This window comes from Schistocerca gregaria, chromosome 4, assembly GCF_023897955.1.
Source record: "Schistocerca gregaria isolate iqSchGreg1 chromosome 4, iqSchGreg1.2, whole genome shotgun sequence".
In the NCBI taxonomy this organism is placed as follows: Eukaryota; Metazoa; Arthropoda; class Insecta; order Orthoptera; family Acrididae; genus Schistocerca; species Schistocerca gregaria.
In genome coordinates this window covers 714,589,699-714,617,042 of record NC_064923.1, presented here as the reverse complement: position 1 = coordinate 714,617,042, position 27,344 = coordinate 714,589,699, and the positions used below count along the sequence as shown (strand labels likewise).

At 43.0% G+C, this 27,344-nt stretch overlaps 1 protein-coding gene across 4 annotated transcripts in view; it reads left to right on the top strand.

Annotated features, from left to right (window-relative positions):
- The window catches only part of LOC126266917 (uncharacterized), a 174,928-nt gene that overhangs the window by 85,422 nt on the left and 62,162 nt on the right, over positions 1 to 27,344 (top strand). For all 4 annotated transcript variants that reach the window (XM_049971602.1, XM_049971603.1, XM_049971604.1 and 1 more), the window contains exons 5-7: positions 1,689 to 1,932; positions 7,033 to 7,210; positions 12,537 to 12,728. In XM_049971602.1, coding sequence (XP_049827559.1) covers positions 1,689 to 1,932; positions 7,033 to 7,210; positions 12,537 to 12,728 — 614 coding nt within the window. The remainder of the gene's footprint in view (positions 1 to 1,688; positions 1,933 to 7,032; positions 7,211 to 12,536; positions 12,729 to 27,344) is intronic.

Below are 27,344 nucleotides of genomic sequence, written 5' to 3'. Positions count from 1 at the left end.
TGGCTATTTGTGTGGACAGACAGCTTATTGATTGTCATGCTGATGTAGAATGCAGTACAGTGGTTACAGCTTACCTTGTAGATCACATGACTTGTTTCAGAGGTAGCCCTGCCTTTGATGGGATAGGTGATGCTTGTGACTGGACTGGAGTAGTTGGTGGTGATGGGATAATGTATAGGACAGGTCTTGCATCTAGTTCTGTTACAGGGATATGACCCATGATGCAAGGAGCTGGGATTAGGGGTTGTGTAGGGATGGACAGGGATGTTGTATAGGTAGGTGGCGGAATACTGCTGTTGCAGGGGTAGGAAGGGTGGTGTGTAGGACATTTCTCATTTCAGGGCATGAGAAGAACAGTCAAAACTCCAGTGGAGAATGTGATTCAGTTGCTCCAGTTCTGGGTGGTACTGAGTCATGAGGGGAATGTCCTCTGTGGCCAGGCAGTGGGACTTAAGAAGCTGGTTGGTGAATGGAGAGAGAGCATCTGACAGGTGGACCACTATTTGCGGAGCACACTGCCGAACACGACATTCTTCATTTCGGTACTGCTTCACAGCCTGGCCCTACAATATATCCTATGCTCTTGTAACCCTCCTAGCCTCAACCTTCATTTTTCATTGCCTTTACTCACCTATCCCCTTCCATGTTCCCATTCCAGCACTACACAGCCTCCTATTCCAGCTTCTCCCATCAACTGCTGCTTGCAAAATGGTTCAAATGGCTCTGAGTGCTATGGGACTTAACTTCTGAGGTCATTAGTCCCCTAGAACTTCGAACTACATAAACCTAACTAACCTAAGGACATCACTCACTTCCATGCCCGAGGGAGGATTCGAACCTGCGGCCGTAGCAGTTCACACGGTTCCAGACTGTAGCGCCTAGAACCGCTCGGCCACTCCGGCCGGCTGCTGCTTGCAGTTTGGCGTTGGCAGCTTGAAACAGTGGTCATGTGTGCGTGTATTGGTTGAGTGTGTGTAATTCTGATGAGAGCCTGTTTAGCCGAAAGCTTTGTTTGACAGTCTTCTTGTTGTGCCTATCTACAACTCAGCATCTCTGGTTTATGCACATCTTGTGTTATGCTGAGTACACTGTTTGTAGTTTCTACATTTGAGATGCTGTTTTCTTTCTTTCTTTTTTTAATAAAAGTTTGTAGACTGCCTCAATGTAATAATTTGTGACTTTTCCGAGATAGTTTACCAGAATCTTTTATGAGAACGGTGTGTTTACCCAGAGTTATAAATACTTAGAAATATTTTTATTGTAACTACAGTTTCTGTTGGATAGAATCTGTATTTGCTTTCTCTTAACAGGTGTTTCTTCTTCTTCTTCTTCTTCTTCTTCTTCTTCTTCTTCAGATAGTTGTCACGAGTGTTCTGGGTTTTGTTGGTCTGCAAGTTTTTGTCCACCATTTTATATGTTTGTGTATGGTCAGACTTGCAGCTTTTGGCATATATCTAATAACCCAGTGTTTGGCAGAACTCTGAGCTTACTTATTTGTCAGTTGCACGTTTACCTACTGGTAGCTATGTTAATAGTTAAATGATCTATTAATTTATATTCAAATGCAAGTGTGCGTGCACACAGTGATTATTTTTGCTTTCTGTAGAAATACATACACAGCTTTTGCTTCAGTGCTGTCTTTTATTATTTGACAGTTTACTGTTAACTTGTAATGAATTATTCTTCAGAGGGCAGCACTGAGGAAACTGATGCATCATCTTCATGTGCTGGTCGCAGTGCACCTGTGTCAAGATTAGGAGAAGACTTATTGAGGATGTTCCTTGAAGAAATAAATCCAGATGTTACTGTGGAAGTTGGAGGTCGACGGATGAAGGCACATAAATGCATTTTGTCATCTCGCTGCCAGTATTTTGCTGCCATGCTGAGTGGTGGATGGGTTGAAAGTGCTGGAAATGTTATTTCATTACAAGGGTAAGAAACTATTACAGCTATAACTAAATTTTTAGTTGTAATGAACTTCATGTCAACAAATACAAAATGTGTTTGTTACCATCTATCATTTAGTTTAACGATATTGTTTTTCTGTATCAGTAGTAAGTATTGTTAGTCACAATAGTTGTTTTGAACCATAAAGTGAAATATTTCATGCCTGGGAACATAAAATACAGGGGAACCGGTTATATTGGATTTTAAAGTGGAAATTCACAGGTCATCTCAATATGAAGGTATTGTGTATTGAATGATGACAAGGTTAGAATTGCGCTCTGCATAAGCAAAGATTTCCTGTTTTAATTATGATGTTGGAATTGTCATCACTCGCAGAATTTTGAACAGTAAAGCAAGCACATGAATCTTAGTAGCCATATCATTTGCGCCATTGCGGTTTTGTTTCGCAGAAATTCTTAGTACACTGTTGTAGAGTTGTATGAAGTCTTCTGGACACACGAAACCAGAAATCTTCCAAGTGCACTAGATTTATGTTTACTGTTTGTAAAGTTAATTATTATTTGTGTTCCGACTTCATGGTTTTCAATCTATGAACAAGGAGCAAGTGAATGTGGAAAAATAGGCCTTTAGTTTGGCCAAATTATCCCTTCACGAACAGCTATTGGCTGTTTACCATCTGTCAGCTAATAAAGAGATGTACAGTTGGTGGTATACCTACTTTTTGAGCATGGAATGACTGCTATCTGTTCCATACCTCAGTTCCTGGCAACTCAAAAAATAATTTGATTCAGATTCAGGTGAACCATCCATCAGTGGGGATCTAATACACAAAATCCCTAAATATGTGCGGCTGATAATGGTGAGAATTGCATTTTTGGTCATTAATATGTACATGACTGCTTTTTAACAAAAATTCTACGTTATACCAAATCTAAATTCAAACACTAAGAGTTTATGTAAATTTCAGAGGTAAATGTTCTACTCAGTTTTCATTACTATACACAACATACAATGAAAGCTGCACTGTAAATTATTCTTCAAAGGGTTATCACAGTTTATTACTGTCTCTCAAACTTGTTGAAACATAACTTTTCTATGTTCTGAAACTTTTCATACACACGTAATGCGTCTCGTATTTCCGTATGTGCCTTTAAATGCTCAGTTCAAATTAACATTCAGAATAATAAACGATCTGGTTTGGTACAATGTACAAGCATTAGATCAGTCTGCTAGTTAAGTAATACAATGACTGATGGGTACAAAGTTTTAAATCCTCTCTTGGATAGCTGCAGTGATGCCCCAATGCGCCTTGCCAGCCATCCCATTGTCACCCTGCTGCCCCTGTGCACGTTGCTGAGAGCAAGATTTGGTAGGTGATATAAAAAGAGGCAAATGAATGGCAGCTATAGACGGATTGTTACATGCATCCCCTTGAAGGCGAAGCAGCTCAGTGTAATTCGCAGGTTGGACAAAACTAGTCATTAGTTGGGTCAACTGCAAATCGACATCCTCAGTTGCAAAGACTTTAAGCCGATAACAAAACATCACAGACATAGACTCATGTTGGAATTGCTACAATTGAAGCACTGTGTACCTTTTTATGTTTTTACAATACTTTTCATCATCAATCAATCGTCACTAGGGCCAGGAAATTATTGCATACATGATGAAGTGAAAAATATGCAATTTTCAGTGATATGGTGCAAAATTAGCAATTTTTATGAAACGGTGTGAAATTATGCATTTTCCCCATTGCTTTGTAAAAATCTTGTAAATCTGACAGCAGCAGTTTATATTGGTAACTGATAATTATTGAATGCTGAAATTAGTTCTTTAGTTTTTTCTACAAGAATTGCATATAATCTTAAAATAAGTTGTTTTTTACCTAAGGAACTATGGCTCTATATGTGGCATCAGTCATACACTGAAGTGACAGTTTGTTATCTTTGTGACACTTCCTGACAATTTTGCACAATTTCTTGTACAAAAAGGGTGCGTTTTTGAGAAATCTTTAACATTGTACATCAGTTAAATTAGTTTATTTTTCTAGTAAGCAAGCTTGCTAGTGTTGGATGCTCCTGTTGTCTAAATAGAAAAAAGAATACATTGTGTTCTGCAGAAGGCAGAGTTTAAAAACCCAAAAATGAAAACAAATATGGCACTTTAGTTGTGAATATTTCAAAACCACTTTTCAACCTAACCTAGTTCCTGGCCTACGCAACAGGTGCAACCAACTTCATTTACAAAATAGTAAAAGGAATATTGACTAAGGATTCTCAGTGTTCTGTTTTACTGCTGGAAACATATGTGCCTGATGTTGTGTGTCCTGTGCGGTGATTGACTGAGTGAGTGCAATGTTGGTTTGTGTGTTTGTGAAGGTAAAATGATGTATTTTGTGCTGTTCATACACTCCTGGAAATGGAAAAAAGAACACATTGACACCGGTGTGTCAGACCCACCATACTTGCTCCAGACACTGCGAGAGGGCTGTACAAGCAATCATCACACGCACGGCACAGCGGACACACCAGGAACCACGGTGTTGGCCGTCGAATGGCGCTAGCTGTGCAGCATTTGTGCACCGCCGCCGTCAGTGTCAGCCAGTTTGCCGTGGCATACGGAGCTCCATTGCAGTCTTTAAAACTGGTAGCATGCCGCGACAGCGTGGACGTGAACCGTATGTGCAGTTGACGGACTTTGAGCGAGGGCGTATAGTGGGCATGCGGGAGGCCAGGTGGACGTACCGCCGAATTGCTCAACAATTGGTCCGTGAGGTCTCCACAGTACATCGATGTTGTCGCCAGTGGTCGGCGGAAGGTGCACGTGCCCGTCGACCTGGGACCGGACCGCAGCGACGCACGGATGCAGGCCAAGACCGTAGGATCCTACGCAGTGCCATAGGGGACCGCACCGCCACTTCCCAGCAAATTAGGGACACTGTTGCTCCTGGGGTATCGGCGAGGACCATTCGCAACCGTCTCCATGAAGCTGGGCTATGGTCCCGGACACCGTTAGGCCGTCTTCCGCTCACGCCCCAACATCGTGCAGCCCGCCTCCAGTGGTGTCGCGACAGGCGTGAATGGAGGGACAAATGGAGACGTGTCGTCTTCAGCGATGAGAGTCGCTTCTGCCTTGGTGCCAATGATGGTCGTATGCGTGTTTGGCGCCGTGCAGGTGAGCGCCACAAGCAGGTCTGCATACGACCGAGGCACACAGGGCCAACACCCGGCATCATGGTGTGGGGAGCGATCTCATACACTGGCCGTACACCTCTGGTGATTGTCGAGGGGACACTGAATAGTGCACGCTACATCCAAACGGTCATCGAACCCATCGTTCTACCATTCCTAGACCGGCAAGGGAACTTGCTGTTCCAACAGGGCAATGCACGTCCGCATGTATCCCGTGCCACCCAACGTGCTCTAGATGGTGTAAGTCAACTACCCTGGCAAGCAAGATCTCCGGATCTGTCCCCCATTGAGCATGTTTGGGACTGGATGAAGCGTCGTCTCATGCGGTCTGCACGTCCAGCACGAACGCTGGTCCAACTGAGGCGCCAGGTGGAAATGGCATGGCAAGCCGTTCCACAGGACTACATCCAGCATCTCTACGATCCTCTCCATGGGAGAATAGCAGCCTGCATTGCTGCGAAAGAAGGATATACACTGTACTAGTGCCGACATTGTGCATGCTCTGTTGCCTGTGTCTATGTGCCTGTGGTTCTGTCAGTGTGATCATGTGATGTATCTGTCCCCAGGAATGTGTCAATAAAGTTTCCCCTTCCTGGGACAATGAATTCACGGTGTTCTTATTTCAATTTCCAGGAGTGTATCTAGACTTGTGTACTACACAAATATGCAGTTAAACTTATGCACCATGTTAAAGAACTCTCCAAAAGACTTCATTTCTGTGACACAAATTGTACCAAAAACATTAGGAAATCTGATGTCACTGGATAAAATGTTACCTGTTTCCAATTTAAAGGTGAAGATTACTTCATTACTGTGGGAAAATGAAATTTTGGTCATCAAACCCATAAACTTTTGAGAAATGTAATGGGGCTAACACTTCAGGCAAAAGTGAAGGAAATACTGAAACGCTGGGTTGCACCTTCAAATTAGACTAAAAACTCTTTTGGCCATTGATCCATGTATTAAGTCTGGATTCTTGATTCAACAGTGGGATGATAATAAACTGTTACAATGCTGACATAATAGTCTATATGCACACATAGAATGTCTGATCTCAGCTGTCTAAGATATTCTGAAGATATACAGATCCCTTTATAATTTAGTGGGGAAAGCAACTTTTCAAGCCAATAGGTCGTGGTGTTGTACTGAAGACAATTTGTCTTCCTGTTCAAATGTAGATTCCTGACACTTGCTTTCACATCACAGGAAAGTATTGCACAATGGAAAATCCAGGATGGAATAACGACAATATTATGAAATGGACAGACTGCTACTCACTGCTATATAGCAGACACTCATTCACAGATAGGCACAACAGAGACTGCTACACATTGAAGCTTTCAGCCAAATTACCCTCATCTAAGTTAGAAAACTCACACATGCATCCACACAAGCTCAAATCACACACACAAGACCACTGTCTCTGGTCACGGTATGTGTACTGTTTATAATATGTGAGAGTGAAGCACTGTTGAGATTTACTGTTGTGTGTGTGTGTGTGTGTGTGTGTGTGTGTGTGTGTGTGTGTGTGTGTGTGTGTGTGTGTGTGTGCGTGCGTGTTTTAATTTGTTAGTATTAGTTTCAAGTTGTAATTTGGCCATTGTAAGGTGTCTGTGTTTCTGCTCCTTCCTTCAGATGAACTGCAATATGATTTATGGTTACTGTGATGGTGCAAACACATTTTAGCATGAATGCAGTAATCATATTTAAATAGAACAATCTGAAGTAACCTTTGAAAGATATGACTGGAAGCTACTCTTATAAATAAATTGTGTAAACATAGGAACATTACGTGTTTGTGTTGTGTCATCAGTTAGAGTAATTGGAAGAGTTTTGACTTTTCAGTCATTTGGGATGAATTCTTTATCATATCTGACACCATTTTTCTATGCAGAAAGGTGCTATATTTCACAAATTTTGTGTTCATTTTCAGATTCTCATATAATGCAGTCCATTTTGCACTTTGCCACATCTATAGTGGAGCAAGCAACATACCAGATAGTATTAGCATAGTAGAGTTAGCAACATTGGCTGACATGCTTGGTCTGGAGGGCCTGAAAGAAGTAATTATGTATACTTTGAAAGTGAAGTATTGCCATTTTTTTCACAAGGTAGGTCCATACAAATATATTTATTATTAGGCCAAAGATTTTAATTCGACAATAACACAGTAAAGCAATTTGTACTGACATTCAACAGACATGAGATATGTCTCAGTAGCGTTTTAATACACTTGTCAAAGGAGTGATCATTTATTTACTATATGTAATGAATGTACATTATAAATGTCAAAATAACATAAATTGTTGTAGCCTAGTTAGTTTTAAATGCTTGATATGGAAACATGGCCTTTTTAGTCTGATGGATGTTCTTTGCTCACCGTATTTGCTATCAAAGCTTTTAAGTGACTGCATTTTATTTGTAAAATGCAAAACTGTCCTAGGTCTTTCTGAGTGTTTGATTTGCCACCTCTCATTGGGGCCCATTTATTAATGAAACAAAAGATGATTTTAAATTACAAACAATGGAAAGTCTAGACTAAAATGGATAGATTGCTTCCCACCCTACAAAGGTGGTGTCGAGTCACAGAATGGACAATGAAGAAGAATGCTGGAAATATTTCAGCTTGTGTACAAAGTTCCTCTTCAGAAGCAGAAAACTCATGTTGCTTTTATTTTATTTTATGCATTTCTCCATCCAAGAATTTCCATTATTGTTTTGTATTTTCATCATTCTTTTTCATTGTGCTGGTCTTTGACTCAATGCCACCCCTGTACGGTGAATAGCAGCAGTCTGTCATTTTGTTGTAGGTCTCAGTTACAGCTCACTTTACACTTCATAGTCAATAATACAACAATTTTTTTTCAGTGACAGTATCTCCATATCCACTACACTTCCTGTACTTTAATCTCATACCCTGCAAGCAGGTTTTGCACTTGATATCAGAGGTCCTGATTTCTTAATTGTTCTTTGTACAGTATTAGTTGATATACTTTGCTGTTTTATTAATGATGACACATCTTTCCTTTAACATATGAGAAGCAGATATGGTTTTGAGAAGGTAAAGCACTTTTATTAGTGGTTTTTATGCTAACAAATTCCTAATATCAATTTGCAGGGTGAGTCATAAATAAGGAAAATATTTTGTGCAATGTCACAAATTGCGTTACGAACACACAAATTTTCCCTTGTTTTGTGTCAGTTAATGGAACTGCAGCAAAATTTTGTAAAATTGAGAAATGTGGAGGGAAATGTTGAGTGTTCTTATGCATCTACCTGAGCCAGGAGGAAAAACTGGCAAGGCTGTATAACTTACCTGCATTATAAGCACCATTCTTCCTTGCATCATCACCCATTCTTTCTGTTTACAGCTCCAACTTCATAATGCATCAAACTGTTGTAGTTGTTGCACTGTGTGGTTCTCAAGTCCTTACATAATTGTTTTTACTCTGTGATGAGATGTGTTTTTCCCATATCTTCCAGTGCTGTCAAATACAAATCAGGACTTCAGAGTATCCTGAGATAAGTTTGTGGAAGACCAACATGTTCATATCTTTGAGGTTTAATGTTTCATAAAAATGTCAATTTGTTTCTTATTTTGTGAATAAGCCCAGGAGAAAAGACATAACCACAGTAGATCTTGATTTGTGTTTAGCAGTATGCAATCTTTGGAATATTTTTCCTCATTTATAACTTATTGTGTATACAAGACGATATATTCCTACTTATTGAACACTAGAGACATTGAGTAACAGATAGGTATAGAACAACAATATGCAAAGATTAGAGTGCTACTCATGACAAGGAAGTGTTGAGTTGCAGAGAGGCGTAATGAAAAAGAACTATATATTAAAAACAAAGATTCCAAGACTTACCAAGCAGGAAAGCACCGGTAGGCAGGCACAATAAGTAAAACACACAAACACACACACAGAATTTATAGCTTTCGCAACCGATGGTTGCTTCTTCAGGAGAGAGGAAAGGAGAGGGAAAGACGAAAGGATGTGGGTTAGGTAGACGCTGCTCGACTCGCTGCGGCTCGCACCGTTGACCGTTAACGCCACTAGCCCATCGCCATGTCCGGACGCGGAAAGGGAGGCAAAGTCAAGGGCACGTCAAAGTCCCGCTCAAGCAGGGCTGGGCTCCAGTTCCCGGTCGGCAGAATCCACTGCCTCCTGCGCAAGGGAAACTACGCCGAGTGCGTCGGCGCCAGGGCGCCCGTCTACCTCGCCGCCGTCATGGAGTACCTCGTGGCTGAGGCTCTCGAGCTGGCCGGAAACGCGGCTCGCGACAACAAGAAGACGCGCATCATCGCACACCACCTGCAGCTCGCCATCTGCAACGACGAGGAGCTCACCAAGCTCTTGTCGGGCGTCACCATCGCACAGGGTGGTGTCCTGCCCAACATCCAGGCCGTCCTGCTGCCAAAGAAGACCAAGAAGAAGGCCTAAAAGAGCGCAATCGGCACGCGGCCCAGCCACGCCCTAGCACCGCTACGTGCTTCCTTGCACGCAGCGCGTGCTTTGCCGGCTCGGCTCAAAACAAAAACAACAAAAAAAACCACATCCCTTCGTCTTTGTTTTTAATATATTTTTCCCATGTGGAAGTTTCTTTCTATTTTATATATCTGCTTGTGTCTGTATATGTATGGATGTGTGTGTGTGTGCGTGAGTGCGCGCGCATGTATATACCTATCCTTTTTTCTCCCTAAGGTAAGTCTTTCCGCTCCCGGGATTGGAATGATTCCTTACCCACTCCCTTAAAACCCACATCCTTTCATCTTTCTTTCTCCTTCCCTCTTTCCTGACGAAGCAACCGCCGGTTGCGAAAGCTCATAATTTTGTGTGTGTGTTGGTGTGTTATTTTATTGTGTCTGTCTACCGGCGCTTTCCTGCTTGGTAAGTCTTGGAATCTTTGTCACAACTGGTGGCCGCCTCGTCAGGAAAGAGGGAAGGAAAAGGAAAGACGAAAGGATGTGGGTTTTAAGGGAGAGGGCAAGGAGTCATTCCAATCCCGGGAGCGGAAAGACTTACCTTAGGGGGGGAAAAAAAGGATAAATATATGCTCATTCGCTCGCGCGTGGGCACACACGCGTACACACACACACACACACACACACACACACACACACACACACACACACACACACACACACACACACACCCATCCATACATACACAGACACAAGCAGACATATTTAAAGGCAAAGAATATGGGCAGAGATATAAATCAGGGTGGAAGTGTGGAGGCAAAGATGATGTTGAATGACAGGTGAGGTATGACTGGCGGCAACTTTAAATTAGCGGAGATTGAGGCCTGGTGGATAACGAGAAGAGAGGATATATTGAAGGGCAAGTTCCCATCTCTGGAGTTCGGATAGGTTGGTGTTGGTGGGAAGTATCCAGATAACTCTGACGGTGTAACACTGTGCCAAGATGTGCTGGTCGTGCACCAAGGCATGTTTAGCCACAGGGTGATCCTCATTACCAACAAACACTGTCTGCCTGTGTCCATTCATGCGAATGGACAGTTTGTTGCTGGTCATTCCCACATAGAAAGCGTCACAGTGTAGGCAGGTCAGTTGGTAAATCACGTGGGTGCTTTCATACGTGGCTCTGCCTTTGATCGTGTACACCTTCCGGGTTACAGGACTGGAGTAGGTGGTGGTGGGAGGGTGCAAAGGACAGGTTTTACACCGGGAGCAGTAGCAAGGGTAAGAGCCAGAGGGTAGGGAAGGTGCTTTGGGGATTTCATAGGGATGAACCAAGAGGTTACGAAGGTTAGGTGGACGGTGGAAAGACACTCTTGGTGGAGTAGAGAGGATTTCATGAAGGATGGATCTCATTTTGGGGCAGGATTTTAGGAAGTCGTATCCGTGCTGGAGAGCCACATTCAGAGTCTGATCCAGTCCCGGGAAGTATTCTGTCACAAGTGGGGCACTTTTGGGGTTCTTCTGTGGGAGGTTCTGGGTTTGAGGGGATGAGGAAGTGGCTCTGGTTATCTGCTTCTGTACCAGGTTGGGAGGGTAGTTGCTGGATGCGAAAGCTGTTTTCTGGTTGTTGGTGTACTGGTCCAGGGATTCAGGACTGGAGCAGATTCGTTTGCCACGAAGGCCTTGGCTGTAGGAAAGGGACCGTTTGATATGGAATGGGTGGCAGCTGTCATAATGGAGGTACTGTTGCTTGTTGGTGGGTTTGGCAGAGCCACGTGTGAAAGCACCCACGTGTTTTACCAACTGACCTGCCTACACTGTGACGCTTTCTATGTGGGAATGACCAGCAACAAATTGTCCATTCGCATGAATGGACACAGGCAGACAGTGTTTGTTGGTAATGAGGATCACCCTGTGGCTAAACATGCCTTGGTGCACGGCCAGCACATCTTGGCACAGTGTTACACCGTCAGAGTTATCTGGATACTTCCCACTAACACCAACCTGTCAGAACTCCGGAGATGGGAACTTGCCCTTCAATATATCCTCTCTTCTCGTTATCCACCAGGCCTCAATCTCCGCTAATTTCAAGTTGCCGCCACTCATACCTCACCTGTCATTCAACAATTTCTTTGCCTCTGTACTTCCCCCTCGACTGACATCTCTGCCCAAACTCTTTGCCTTTACAAATGTCTGCTTGTGTCTGTGTGTGTGTGGATGGACGTGTGTGTGTGTGTGTGTGTGTGTGTGTGTGTGTGTGTGTGTGTGTACCTATCCTTTTTTTTTCCCCCTAAGGTAAGTCTTTCCGCTCCCGGTATTGGAATGATTCCTTACCCTCTCCCTTAAAACCCACATCCTTTCATCTTTCCCTCTCCTTCCCTCTTTCCTGATGAAGCAACCGCCGGTTGCGAAAGCTCGAATTTTGTGTGTATATTTGTGTTTGTTTGTGTGTCTATCGACCTGCCAGCGCTTTTGTTTGGTAAGTCACATCATCTTTGTTTATATATATTTTTTCGGACAGTCCTCCTTTAGAAGTAGAACTCTCACGTTCACATACACATGACCATTGTAGTCACAGAATGCTAAGGCCTGACTTTGAGTCTGGCCTTAGTGCCTGATGATACTGAATTACTGTGTGTGTGTGTGTGTGTGTGTTGTTGTTGTTGTTGTTGTTGTTGTTGTTTGTATAAATGCAAGAGAGTTTGAATTCTGGAGAAGTACTGTTTGAAAGCAGAAAAATGTTTCTAGTGTTCTTTTTCATTGTGCCTGTGAGTGAACACCACCTCTGTGTAGTTGGTATAAATCTGTCCTCTCCATATTGTTGTTATTGCACCCAGTTCTTTTCATTGTCTGAACTTTTGTTTTGACTACAATTTCGTGTTTTTACACCTGGAGTAATTTTATTGCAACTAGATACAGTATCTACATAATTTAAGGCATTTTCATGTAGCTTGTAACTAATGAGTTTATACTGTCATAGTTGAAAACTGTTTCTTTATTTTTAGCCATGTTCTATGTGTGCTGTCGGAGTACTGGAATGCCTTCCTCTGGCTGCAGCATATGGATTGGATGATATTTACAGAAAAAGTTTAAAGTGGATCACCAAACACTTTGTGAAAATTTGGCCTACAAAAGGTTTTGCTACCTTACCAAGAGAATTAATAGATAAATGTTTCCAGCAGCATGTTGTTCACATGGTAAGCTCTCAGATAGCTAGAAAACCAAACATTTATCTCTTAAGCACAAGATCATTTGAATCATAACACACACTCATCTGAAAATTCTCATGAATATTTTAAACAGCAGTTTCACAGTTGTGTGAAAGAGCCAGTGAACTTGGCTTTGTGTTACTTGGCTGTTATATGAAAGTGACTGCTCTGTAGAGGGTGTGAGGACGTTTTGGTTACTGTTGATTGAGACCAGCAAGATTATGGGAGTGAAGAATGTGTTATAAGAATAACCCATATGAGTACTTCAGAGAAGCTGGTGGTGAAGGGAAGCATCCAGACGACTCAGGTTGTGAAGCAGCCATTGAAATAGATCATGTTGTGCCCAGCTTCATGTTGTACCAGCAGATGGTCAACTTTTCCTTAGCAACAGTTTGACAGTAACCATTCATCCTAGTGGGCAACTGGTTGGTAGTCTTCTGACATAGAAGGCTGTGCAGTGTTTGCAGCAAAGTTGGTATAAATTGAGGTCACAAAAGTCATGGGATATCACCCGATACCACTTCGGACCTTCTTTTGCCTGGCACAGTGCAGCAGCTTGTGAGCACACTGGACTCACGTTTGGGAGGATAGTGGTTCAAACCTGTGTCCGGCCATCCAGATTTAGGTTTTATGCGATTTCCCTAAATCGCTCCTGGTAAAGGTCGGGATGATACCTTTGAAAGGGCATGGCCAATTTTCTTCCCCATCCTTGACCCAATGTGAACTTGTGCCCTGTCTCTAATGACCTTGATGTCAGTGGGGTGTTAAATCCAATCTTCATTCCTTTTTTTGACATGGCACAGACCCAACAAGTCGTTGCAAGTTCCCTCCAGAAATATTGGGCTATGCTTCCTCTGTAGCTGCCCATAATTGTGAAAGTGTTGCCGGTGCAGGATTTTATCCACAAACTGACTTCTCATTTATGTCTCATAAATGTTTGGTGGGATTCATGTTGGACAATCTGAGTGGCCAAATCGTTTGCTCAAAGTGTCCAAAATTTTGTTCAAGCCAATTGCGAACAGTTGTGGCCCAGTAACATGGCGCACTGTCATCCATAAAAATTCCATTGTTGTCTGACTGCAAATGGTCTCCAATTAGCTGAACAGAGGATCCAGTCATTCCGTGTAAATGCAGCCAACACCATTATGCAGTCCCACCTTTGCACAGTGCCTTGTTGAAAACCTGGGTCCGTGGCTTCATGTGGTGTGCACCACACTCAAACTCTGCCATCAGCTCTTACCAACTGAAATCAGGACTCATCTGACCAGGTCAGAGCTTGCTGGTCATCTTGTGTCCAACTGATACAGTCGTGAGCCTAGGAGAGGCACTGCAGGCAATGTCATGCCGTTAGCAAAGGCACTTGTGTCAGTCGTCTGCTGCCATAGCCCATAAACGCCAAATTTTGCCCCACTGTCCTAATAGATATATTTTATTTTTGCGGTTATTTCACCCAATGTTGCTTGTCTTTAGCCCTGACAACTCTACTAAATGCCACTGATCTTGGCCGTTAAGTGAAGGGCGTCGGCCACTGCATTGTCCGTAGTCAGAGGTAATGTCTAAAATTTGGTATTTTTGGCACACTGTTGACATTGTGGAGCTAGGAATATTGAATTCCATAATAATTTCTGAATTGGAATGTCTTGTGCCTCTAGCTCCAACTACTATTTATGTTCAAAGTCTATTAATTCATGTCATGTGGCCATAATCATGTCAGAAAGCTTTTCACATGAATCAACTGAGTACAAATGACAGCTCTGCCAATGCACTACCACTGCCCTTTCATATCTTGTATACGCAATACCACTGTCGTCTGTAAATGTGCATATCACTATCCCATGACTATTGTCACCTCACTGTATGACATGGCTGCTTTCACAGGGTGGGGGTGGGCTAAGCCTGTGACAGGACTGGAGTAGAAAATGCTGGATGGGTGATTGGGTGGATCTTGCACCTTAGTCTGCCACAGGAATATGATCTCTATGGCAAGAGGTTGGGAGTGGGAGTGGCATAGGGATGGACTAGGGTGTTGTGTATATTGGGTGAGTGACTGACCGCCACTTTAGGAGGGGTGGTACGGACCTTGGGTAGGATGTGTCTCATTTCAGAGCATGATTAGAGGTAATCAAAGGTGTGACAGAGGATATGGTTCGGCTGTTCCCATTCAAGATGATACTGGGTGACGAGCGGGGTGTTCCTTTGCAAGAGTGGCTAGACTGTGTAGGAGGAATTTTTCGGTGTGGAAGGGATGGCAGCTGGTTTGTGTGTGTGTGTGTTAGGGAGAGAGAGAGAGAGAGAGAGAGAGAGAGAGAGAGAGAGAGAGATATATATATATATATATATATATATATATATATATATCTCTTACCTTTAATTAATGCAACATGCATCTGCTGATTTCTACTGTTGCAGCAACTGATTGAGGTAATGTGCTGGTTAAGACAATTGATCCTCATTTAGGAGAATAGAGTTCAAATTCCAATCTGAGCATCCTGATATAGGTTTCTGTGGTTTTCCAAGATTATTTTTTTTCATGTGTTGCTTCTTTCAGCTCTGGCACTGATTTGTTAATGTTGAAAATACCAAGTTGCTCTGTAGTTCAGCATCCATGTTAACCTGTAAATCCTCATATAACTGTGAGGTTTAGTCCAAAAATGGGAGGAAGACAAGTGTGTATACTACCTCCAGTAGGACCCCACTGTATTGTTCAGACCAATCTATGGTCTGAGCAGAGCTTTACCTTCACCTACAAGAAGACTTTGAACATATATTAATACTGAGAATTAATATGGAAGTCTGTTCAAAACTTGTTATTTCTTTGCATAACTATTTAGTTGGTATTTATATCTGTATGAATAACACTTTTTATAATAGATTGCCATGTCGTTTTAAGGTAATGTGCATTACTAAAGTAGTTGGCTGAGGATTATCTGTTCATTGAAATTTTGGCAAAGTGCCGAATGCCAAGGGAGATGCTACAGAAGTGATGTAAATACCCAGTTTACCCAGTTACTTCCCTTATTATTATTTTGAAAGTGCGCAAAAGTACTTAAAACATCTAAACAGATTTCTACATTAACAGAATATTCAAACTGTCCTTTAACTTTTCGGACAGGCTTTCTACGTTTGGAACGTAATTGAAGGTAAATGTAACCATCCTCTTACTGTAAGTACAGTTTCTTTGCTGTAGCACTAAAAGTTTTGCAGAGGGAGGCTTTTTATGTTTGTAGCCAATGAGTCATTCCCGGTATGATCAAACACTCAGCTGATCATTGATCAGCTCTGTACAAGCCCGACACCTGTGCTGCTGGTATCCTACAGCACTTCTGAATCTGATGCAATGTTCCGTTGCTTCTTTATCGTGTTACTGACTGTTGATCTAGAGTTTGCCTGTGAGCTGTGATTTCCTATTATTCATTTTTGCTCACCTTGTTATTTCTTCAGTCACCACCCAATTAAACTTTGTTTTCTTTAACTTTCTGACAAAGATCACAACTTCTTAATACTCTTTTCATTTCTCTACTCAGATTTTTAAAGTAATTAAACTTCATCATATATTGGATGCATTTTTGTATACCAAAATATCTGTATCCTTTGTGTATGGACCATTGTCCATTGTCCTGCCATTGTTTTTGGTTTACATAACTTCCAGTGATATGACTTCTCATAGTGTCGCCAAGATAATGTATCCACATTTAAGAATCAATTCTTACTATCCTCCCTTTCTAAAATACCTTCTGTACATAGTTGTATTACTTTTTCAAAATATTCATCTGTTCTCAGCTCAGCTTTTATTTTCCTAGCCAACATTCTTACCTCATTGATCATGTAACCTACAAATAAAAGAATTACTCTAAATATAACACCAGGGCCTTGTCTTAACTCTTTATGTTCATTCCCACAGGAAGTTGTGAAAACACTTGTAGCACTAGGTGTTATGGGGAAAAAAAAAAAATTAAAAACAGTAAAGGCAAATCAGCTGTATGTTTCAGTCTCTGAAATTTTTGTAAACGCCAAACTATGGACGATAATTCTTTTTCAGTAGCTGTATAATTTAACTCGCGTTTCTTAAGACTTCTTGTGGCAAAAGCTATTGTATTTTATCCCATATTGGGATCCCATTGAAAGAATTCATATCCACATCCATATTCTGGTGCATTTGTTGCTAGTTTAAAGGGTTGATGCATTTTAGGATGACTAACAATTTTGGTTTCCAGTAGAGCCTGCTTAATATTGCTAAACACTTCCATTTCACATTCATCCTAAACCCATGGTGCCATTGCTTTAAAAGCTTAATGTGTCGTTGGTCATCCATAGATTGATCTTTTAAAATCACCTCTAGAAGCCAGCTAACTTCGGAATCAAACATAACTGTTTTACATTTCATGGGACTGGATGCTATTTCATTGCCTGAATTCATTGCAGAACAGGTTGTATCCCTTTCACTCCTATGTCATGCCCTAAGAACTTGTAATTCTTTTCTCTCAATTGGGCCTTCCATTGAGAAACGTGTGATCTTTGGTATCTACGTAACTCTTTTAGTGTTGTGGATGTGTATACATGTCCTGCTACGCTGTTCCCTAGGTGCTGTTGACATGTATACGTGCACTGCTTGGGTTTCTGCTGCAGTGCTTTGGACGTCTGTATGCGTACTGAACTGCCGACTTCTCACTGCTGTGGTTGAGTTACTTCCATATTTCAATGAGTAAAAAAGCTTTGATTAGTTATTGTACAACACATGTGCCTCATTGCATGCCATCATTAAAAAAAACTCATTTCAATATTTTGTATTGTTTGAGATATGACGATTGATATGACCACGATTCATGTCACACAAAAATGGGAATGTGCGCATCTCAAAGGACCTCCATTTGATATAAAACCCAATAACTTGAGAAAGAAATGAGATATTGTTCTTCTCCCTACTATAAATAAAATTTTAATATGTTTTGTACATTTCATTTACTGCAATGAACAGTGCACAAAGCTTACACAATGTGTTTTTACCTCCCCCCTGTGGGTCCGGGGCTTAGAATAGGTCCGAGGTATTCCTGCCTGTCATAAGAGGTGACTAAAAGGAGTCTCACATGTTTCGGCCTTTATGTAATGGTTCCCTGTAGCGTTTGGCCTCCATTTTTCAAAATTTTCCCAGAGAGAGAGCCAATTGGGGAAGGGCATCATGCATTGAGATCTTTAGCCCACATTCTCGTCGTCGTATTGAAGTCCCACCCATTCTCCCTCTCTTGGGTGAGGACACCTTCCTCGATGCATTTTCCACCATGCACTATGCAGTGTCACCTTCTGTGCTGACGATGACCATGGACTTCTTTGCACCTCGTATCCAGCACGGTAGTGGTGGGGCTGCAGTATACCCTGTTGGTTGTAGCCCCCTGACACCACAGGGATCACTCTGCTGATGCCTGCACCATTAACACCCCATGTGTGCCAAGGAGTAGATGCCCATCACCCTGGAGCATTGGGACTCCCGGCAATGGCCATCCTGCCAGGTGGCCTTTACTGCGGCTAGGTGGGCCCATGGGGAAAGCCCATGGTCGGAGTGGGTGGCAGCAGGACGGATGACATGCCATGAAGCGTAGTACATCATCCTTTGCTGGTGATCCGCCATCAGCAGTCTCTAAGTGGGCGAAGTCTACCTTCAACGCTAAGAAATATGACCCCAAGTCGTTCCCTTCCCTGGCCACACCATGGGAGGAATGGTAGGGTAAGGACAGCAGTGAAGACTATTTGCCCCAGTACCTCATATGTACGAGAGTTGGTGGGGAATCTTTCATGTCCATGAAGCTTCAGTTTTCTGTAGAGCATTTGGAGGACAAGTTTGGGGAGGCGGAGGGCTTGTCCAAAATGCACTCTGGGTCAGTTTTGGTAAAAACAGCATCCTCTGCTCTGTCACAGGCATTACTCACTTGTAGTAAGTTGGGGGATGTTTCTGTTACCATCATACCCCATAAGAGGTATATGGTCCAGGGTATTATATTCCAACCTTCTTTTTCAGTCTGATGATGAGCTGTGCGTCAGTTTAGAGCAGCGAGGTGTTCACTGTGTCCGGCACGTCCATCGAGGTCCGAGGGTAACCAGGTTGCCACCGGTGCCTTCATCTTGGCCTTCGGGGGTGACACATTGCCCGAGAAGGTCAAGGTGATGGTCTACTGCTGAGACGTCAAGTCGTATATCCCTCCCTTGATGCGGTGCTGTAAGTGCTGGAAGTTTGGTCATATGTCTCCCCACTGTACTTTCAGCCCCACATGTCAAGATTGTGGACATCCATCACATCCCAATAATCCATATGCCCCGCTTCCCATCCATGTCAATTGTGGAGAGCATCATTCACCTGCTTGCCAAACTGCAGGATTTTAAAGAGAGAGAGGAAAATCACGGAATATAAGACCCTGGACTGACTGACCTACACTGAGGCTAAGAGGAAATTTGAGCATCTACATCCTGTGGCTATGACCTCCTCATACACCGCCGCTACGAGAACAGTTGTCGTCCCATCAATTCTTTGAATTCCTGTTGTCCCAGCCATTGGGGATTTCAGTCCCTAATTCTGAGCTAGAGAAGCATAAGGCTTCTTCAGCTCCTCTCACTAGGAAAGGGTCCTTTGAGTCACTCCCTTCCCAGGTCTCTGTTACTGGGAAAGATGACACCTGCCAGTGGCTGAAGACCCCGAAAAGCAACTGATCTTAGGGTTTCATGCTTATCATCAGTCCCGGAGACTGATTCAGTGAAGTTCTCCAGCCAGGGAAACCCAAGGAACAGCGTGAGAAATTGAAAAAGAAGACCCACAAGAACAAGAAACTTGCAGTGACACCCACACCACTGACACGTACAAGCTCTGCGTCTGAGGATGGGGGTGGAGATTCTGGCGTCCGCTGAGGACCTGAATCTTGCCGGTCCCTCAGACACAATGGATATAGACTGCTCAGGCAAAAAGTCGGTGGCAGCAGGTGACCCTGAGACATAGACTGCCTCATTGAGTGTTTCATGCCTTTCCAGTCTCATGATGATGTCATCCTCCATTGGAATTGCAGTGGTTTTTTCCACTGCCTGGCTGAGCTATGGCAGCTGTTAAGCTTTACACCTGCTTTCTGCATTGCCCTTCAGGAAACCTGGTTTCCGGCAATGCAGAACCCTGCCCTCCGTGGCTATAAGGGCTATTACAGGAACTGTAGCGACTATAATAGTGTGACAGGCGGAGTTTGTGTTTATGAAGCTGTGGCTGTCATAATACGGATGACACAGGAAATAACTGTCTGCAATGTATACTGTTCCTCACAAGTGACTATTAATCAAATTGCTTGCATATGGAGTATCGTCTCAGTTGTGTGACTGGATTCGTGATTTCCTCTCAGAGAGGTCACAGTTCGTAGTGATATATGGTAAATAATCGAGTAGAACAGAAGTGATATCTGGTGTTCCACAAGGTAGTGTCACAGGCCCTCTGCTGTTCCTGATTTATATAAATGATCTAGGTGATAATCTGAGCAGCCCCCTTAAATTTTTTGCAGATGATGCTGTAATTTACCGTCTAGTAAAATCATCAGACGATCAATTCCAATTGCAAAATGATCTAGAGAGAATTTCTGTATGGTGCGAAAAGTGGCAATTGGCACTAAACAAAGAAAAATGCGAGGTCCTCCACTTGTGTACTAAATCCAATAAATTTTGGATATATGTGAAATTGCACAAATCTGAGGGCTGTCAGTAAGACTAAATACCTAGGAATTACAACTTGAACTGGGAAGACCACATAGGTAATATTGTGGGGAAGGCGAAACAAAGACTGCACTTCATTGGCAGAACACTTAGAAGATGCAACAAACCCACTAAAGAAAGCCTACATTACACTTGTCCATCCTCTGCTGGAATATTGCTGTGCGGTATGGGATCCTTACAGGTAGGATTGACGGAGGACATCGAAAAAGTGCAGAGAAGGGCAGCTAGTTTTGTGTTATCGCGCAATGGGGGTGAGTGTGTCCTTAATATATATGATATGCGAGTTGGGGTGGCAGTCACTGAAACAAAGGCAGTTTTCTTTGCAGCAAGATCTATTTATGAAATTTCAATAACCAACTTTCTCTTCCGATTGTGAAAATATTTTGTTGACATCCACCTAATTAGGGAGAAATGATCATCATAATAAAATAAGAGAAATTAGAGCTCGAACAAAAAGATTTAGGTGTTCCTTTTTCCCACATGCTATTCGAGAGTGGAATGGTAGAGAAGTAGTATGAAAATGGTTCCATGAACCCTCTGCCAGGCACTTAAGTGTGAATTGCAGAGTAACCATGTAGATGTAGATACCTTCCTCCAGGTGATGCACTGATTGCTCAACTCCCTAAATCTTTCTTACTTCTGGGAGATTTTAATGCCCATAATCCCTTGTGGGGTGACACCATGCTTCCTGGCCGAGGCAGAGATGTTGAAACTTTACTGTCTCAGTTCGACCTCTGCTTCTTAAATACTGGGGGTGTCACACATTTGATTGTGGCTCGAGGTAGTTACTCAGTCAATGATTTATCAGTTTGCAGCCCAGGACTTCTCCCATCTATCCACTGAAGAGCACATGATGACTTGTGTGGTAGTGACCACTTCCCTATCTTCCTGTCACTGCCCTGGCACCAGGCCCACGGATGCGTGCCCAGATGGGCTTTAAATGAGGCATACTGGGAACCTTCAACTCTGCTGTCACTACTGAATCTCCCCCACATGGTGCCATCGATGTTATCATTGAGCGGGTCATTAAAACGATCGTTTCTGTGGCGGAAAATGCCATCCCTCGTTCTTTAGGGTGCCCCCACCGAAAGACAGTCCCTTGGTGGTCGTTGGGTCTTCAGAAGTCGCTGAGGCAATTAAGGAGTGTCAGCGAGCTGTACAGCAACATAAGCGGCACCCTCCCCTAGAGCATCTGGTAGCCTTTAAGCAGCTCCATGCCTGTGTACGCCATCTTATAAAACAACAGAAACGGGGGTGTTTGTGTGAGGTACGTGTTGACCATTTGGTGCCAAACGTCACCTTCCCCAGTCTGGACAAAGACCGGACATCTTTTTCGGTACTAGACCCCAACAGGTGCCCCTGGTGTTATCATCAATGGCGTGCTATGTACCAACGCAAACACGATTGCCAAGCAGTTCACTGAGCACTATGCTCGAGCCTTTGCGTCGAAGAACTGCTTCCCAGCATTTCGCACCCTCACACGGCAGATGAAAAGGAAAGTCTTCTCATTCACTACACGCCACAGTGAACCCTGTAATGCCCCATTTACGGAGTGGGAGCTCCTCAGCGCACTTGGACATTTCCCCGACACAGCTCCTGGGCCGAATCGGATCCACAGTCAGGTGATTAAATATCTCTTGTTTGACTACAAGTGCCATCTTCTTGTCATCTTCAAGCAGATCTGGTGCGATGGCATATTTCCATCACACTGGCAGGACAGCACCATCATTCCAGTGCTCAAGCCAGTAAAAACCAGTTTGATTTAGATAGCTATAGGCACATCAGCCTCACTAACGTTGTTTGTAAGCTGCTGGAACGTATGGTGTGTTGGCGGTTGGGTTGGGTTGGGTCGGGTCAGGTCGGGTCCTGGAGGCACGTGGTCTACTGGCTTCATGTCAGGGCGGCTTCTGCCAGAGGCGCTCCACCACTGGTAATCTTGTGTCCCTCGAGTCTGCCACCCGAACAGCCTTTTCCAGATGCCAACACCTTGTTGCTGTCTTTTTTTATCTACACCAATCATATGACATCACCTGGCAATATCATATCCTTGCCACATTATGCAGGAGGGGTCTCTGAGGCCTGCTCTCGATTTTTATCCAGAATTTCCTGTCACACTGTACTTTCTGTGTCCAGGTTGATGCCTCCCATAGCTCACCCTCATATCCAGGAGAATGGGGTCCCGCAGGGCTCTGTATTGAGTGTATCACTATTTTTAGTGGCCATTAATGGTCTAGCAGCAGCTGTAGGGACGTCCATCTCACTCTCTCTGTATGCAGACGATTTCTGCATTTCGCACTGCTCCACCAGTACTGTGTTACTGGAAGGCACCTACAGGGAGCCATCCACATAGTGCAATCATGGGCTCTCGCCCAGGGCTTCCAGTTTTCGGCCGCAAAGTCGTGTGTCATGCACTTCGGTCGGTGTCGTACCATTCATCCAGACCCGGAACTTTACCTTCATGATGATCCACTCACTGTAGTGGAGACAAATTGATTCTTAGGACTAGTTTTCAATGCCTGATTGACTTGGCTTCTTCACCTTCGTCACCTTAAGCAGAAGTGCTGGCAGCACCTCAGTGCCCTTCGCTGCTTGAGCAACATCAACTGGGGTGCAGATCGCTCTACTCTGTTGCAGCTCTACAAAGCCCTTGTTCAATCCTGCCTTTACTATGGGAGTCTGGCTGATAGTTCCGCAGCCCCCTCAGCATTGCATGTAGACCCATTGCACCACTGTGGTGCTCACCTAGCGACGGGAACTTTTAGAATGAGTCTGGTGACCAGTGTCCTGGTGGAGGCCGGAGTCCCTCTCCTTTGCAGATCAGATGTGCACAACTGCTCGCCTGTTACATCACACACATTTGTAGTTCTCCTGAGCATCTGAATTACCATCTCCTTTTTTCACCCGTGGCATTTCATCTCCTGCATCAGGTCAGGGCTAACAATTGCAGTTCATGTGCGATCCCTTCTGTCTGAACTGGAGTCCTTCCCTTTACCACTACTTCTCCAGGTCTGTCGACATACATCTCCATGGTGTACACCTTGGTCGCAGATTCGTCTGGGCCTTTCACATGACCTCAAGGACTCAGTTAATCCTGCCTCTCTCCACTGTCACTTACTTTCGATTCTTGATGTGTTCCGGGGCTCTGAATTGGTTTACACCGATGGCTGATGGTCATGTTGGCTTCGCCTACATCCACAGAGGCCATTTCGAGCAGCATTCCTTGCTCGGTGGCTGCAGTGTATTCACTGCAGAGCTGGTGGCCATCTCTCTGCACTTCAGTATATCCATCCATGCCCCCGGGGAATCTGTGTACTGACCTTTGAGCAGCCTACAAACTGTTGGCCAGTGCTACTATCGCCATCTTTTGGTAGCATCCTTCCTGGAGTCCATCTATGCCGTGGACCAGTCCCGTCGTTCAGCAGTGTTTGTATGGACCCCAGGACACGTCGGTATCCCAGGCAACGAACTTGCCAACAGGCTGGCCAAACAGGCAATGCGGAAACTGCTTCTGGACAGGGGCATCTCTGAACCTGACCTGCGTTCTGTATTATGCCATAGGGTTTTTTGGCTTTGGGAGATGGAATGGCATAACAGTACACACAACAAACTGCGTGTCATTAAGGAGAGTACGAAAGTGTGGAAGACTTCCATGCGGGCTTCTTGTAGGGAATCAGTTGTCCTCTGCTGGCTCCGCATTTGCCACACTTGGGCAACCCATGGTTACCTCCTGCGCCATGAAAGCCCACCTGAGTGTCGGTGCGGCGCCCAGTTGACAGGAGCCCATATTCTGGTGCACTGTTCCACTTTGACTGCTCAGTGACAAAATCTTGGGTTGCCGAACTCTTTGCCGCTAATTTCATCTGACAGCGCCTCATCGGCTGATTTAGTATTATGTGTTATTCGTGAGAGTGTTTTTTATAATTTGATCTAAGCTTTAGCGCATGTCCTTTGTCCGTCTGTGTCATCCACCCTAGTGCTTCTAGGGCGGAGGTTTTAATGTGTTGCAGAGTGGCTGGCTTCTCCTTTTTTATTCTCATGGTCAGCCAGCCATGGTAATCTGCTGTGTTGTTTTAATCTCTTCATCCCGTTTCTTGTGTTTCTGTGGTTTTCTTGTCCCCTTTTGTCCATTCACATGTTTGTTGCCCGTCGCCATTCTTGTGATTTTTCCTTTCATTCCTTTTTGAGTTGTCAGTCTCGTTTGTTTTATTCTCACACTTGTGGCATTGTTTTAATCCGAACAAGGGACTGATGATCTTGTAGTTTGGTCCCTTTCCTCCTCTTTTTAATCCAACCAACCAACCATTTTTTCCTCTGTAAACTCTTTAAAACTGTGCAACGTTTTACTTACTGTGATGCAGTGCAGTTAAGTATGATGGATAATGCAAGAAATTCAGCATTTTACTGAGTGAAGATATTGGACTGTAAGATGTGCAGGAATCAAATTTAATCACCTAATAGTTTTCGAAAGATCAAGTGGTGTGAGGTCTGTTCAAATAATTCCTGAACTTTGTCCACAAAATTTTTCTACGCTTACTTTTTACTTACTATGCATTGTCTCCTCTGCAACACTCCCTCTACAGTTGATACTCCTCACAACACCATTTACACTTCCAGAAGCAGTCTTGGTACGCTTCTTTCTAGGTCAAGTAAAGTGCCATCTGTGTATTTTCTTTTACCTCGTGTGTCAGTGCAAATCTTCATTCTTTAAACAAGATTTTCAACTTAGGGAATAAAAAAATGTGCCCGCAGTGGCCAGGTCTGAAGAATACGGAGATGAGGCAGCACAGTGATTTAGGTTTTTGTGCAATAGTCATGCACCAACAGGGACGAATGTGCAGGTGCTTTATTGTGATATAAAAGCCATGAATTGTCTCACCACATTTCAGGCCATTACCTTCTCACATTTTCTCTTAGGTGTCACGACATGTCCTGATAGTACCATTGATTAACAGTTTGTCCATGTGGCAGAAATTCCTGATGAACTAATCCTTCAAAGTCAGAGAAAACTGTCAGCATGGCTTTGAAATTTGACCTGACCTGACGAGCTATTCGTGGTCTCTGAGAATCTTTTCAGACCCATTGTGAAGATTGAACCTTGGTCTCAACTTCATAACCATAGATCCATGTCTCATCATCAGTTACGATTCTCTTAAGGAACATCTCATTCTCATTTGCATGATCCGAAAGCTCCTCACAGATTGCGAGGCGAAGGTCTTTCTGGTCTTGACTCATGAGCTGTGGGATGTACATGGCAACCACATGATGCATTCCAAGATGCTGTGTCAGGATTTTATGACATGATCCAACTGAAAAGTTACATTGTTCTGCACTCATCAGCATAGGCTTCCTGCTTCATTTGGTGTGTCTCTGTAAATGTTTCTTGAGTTTCATGCAAAATTTAATGCTCATGCATTGCGCCTTTAACTCTGCCATCTCGAGATTCGCAGACTGTGCACTGAACAATAACTAAAGATATAAAACAATGAAACTTCCGACAGCTACACATTAAAAATAGGTGTATGCAGGGATGCCAACCACATTTCACTCCAAATACCGTTAGCACAAAATTACAAATGTACCGGATTTTTTGAACAGACCTTCCAAGTATTTCAGATCTTCCGGAATCCCACCTCTCAGCACAGGCATCAGTGTATGGCGAGAAGTACAGCTTTAGATAAAACTGCCCTCATGATAGAATGCAAAGGGCATGTCTGTAGCAGTGGAAGGGTTAAATAACCAGAATTGGTAATGATCCAGAAATACTTTAATATTAAAATTAGCATTGTAACACTAACTTAAAAGTTGTGGGGAAATAAATCTCGTCTCAGATGCACAACTTAGACAGAAATATCAAATCAGCATGGAATATTGTTAAAGTAGAGGGGAAAAATGCATTGGTATGTCCCTATCTCTATTAGAGACAGAGACTTATAAAAGATGTGTGTGATATGGCAATGTGTAATGTTCTTAGTCATTATTAACTCAGGTTATTTTCTCTAGCAGATACACCATTGTTAGGCCTTTCCACGACATGGGTTATGTCACAATGGCCAATTCTGAATCTCTGAAGATGTAATGTACTGGTGTTACTTCATTCATTACATTTTGAATTTCAATACCATTATTCTATTGGGGCAGCTAATCAAATAGCTGAGTACATAATATAATTCTTAAATGTAATCATCAGTTCTGATCCATTGCAAACTTACCTTTGTTGTCAAAGTAGTTCAAACATCACATTCTATTAGATAATTTGTGTTTTTACAGAATATATGATATAGCTCTTGCATGATTTGCATCATGTTTTAAGAATCGCTATGCACAAATTTACACTTAGTTGTTAAAATGAATCAAAAGGGCTACCACACAATATGCATGGCAAATATTTTAACGAACAATGCACAGAATTTGATTATGGGTCCAGTAATGTTCTTGTTTCATGTTAATGACATACCATTACATTTGAAATGGGAGGTAGAATGAATGATTTTGATGCACTATAGTGAGAATAAGGAAGCAGAGAAACCGGTAAATTGATTATTTTTTTTATTTATTTATTAAACTTCAAGCTTCAAGAAATACAGTTCCAGTGTCATATTGTTAAAAAACATTGATGCTGTGCAGGTTGCACTATTAAGGCATCCTTATCATTCAGTGTGAAAAGCAGCCTTGTCATTGGAAGTCTGACTTTGGAGTGCGCAAAGGATACTCCATAGCTTTCAGTTTCATCCTTGATTGTTCAAGAACTAAAACTTAATGTTCCTGTACAATTTTTTGGAAGCCTGGTAGATAAAATCAATAGGATGCTAATTTAATTGAAAAGTTTTGGGTGTCACAAATAGATTTGGCTGTGCTTCACTAGTGTCCAGTACA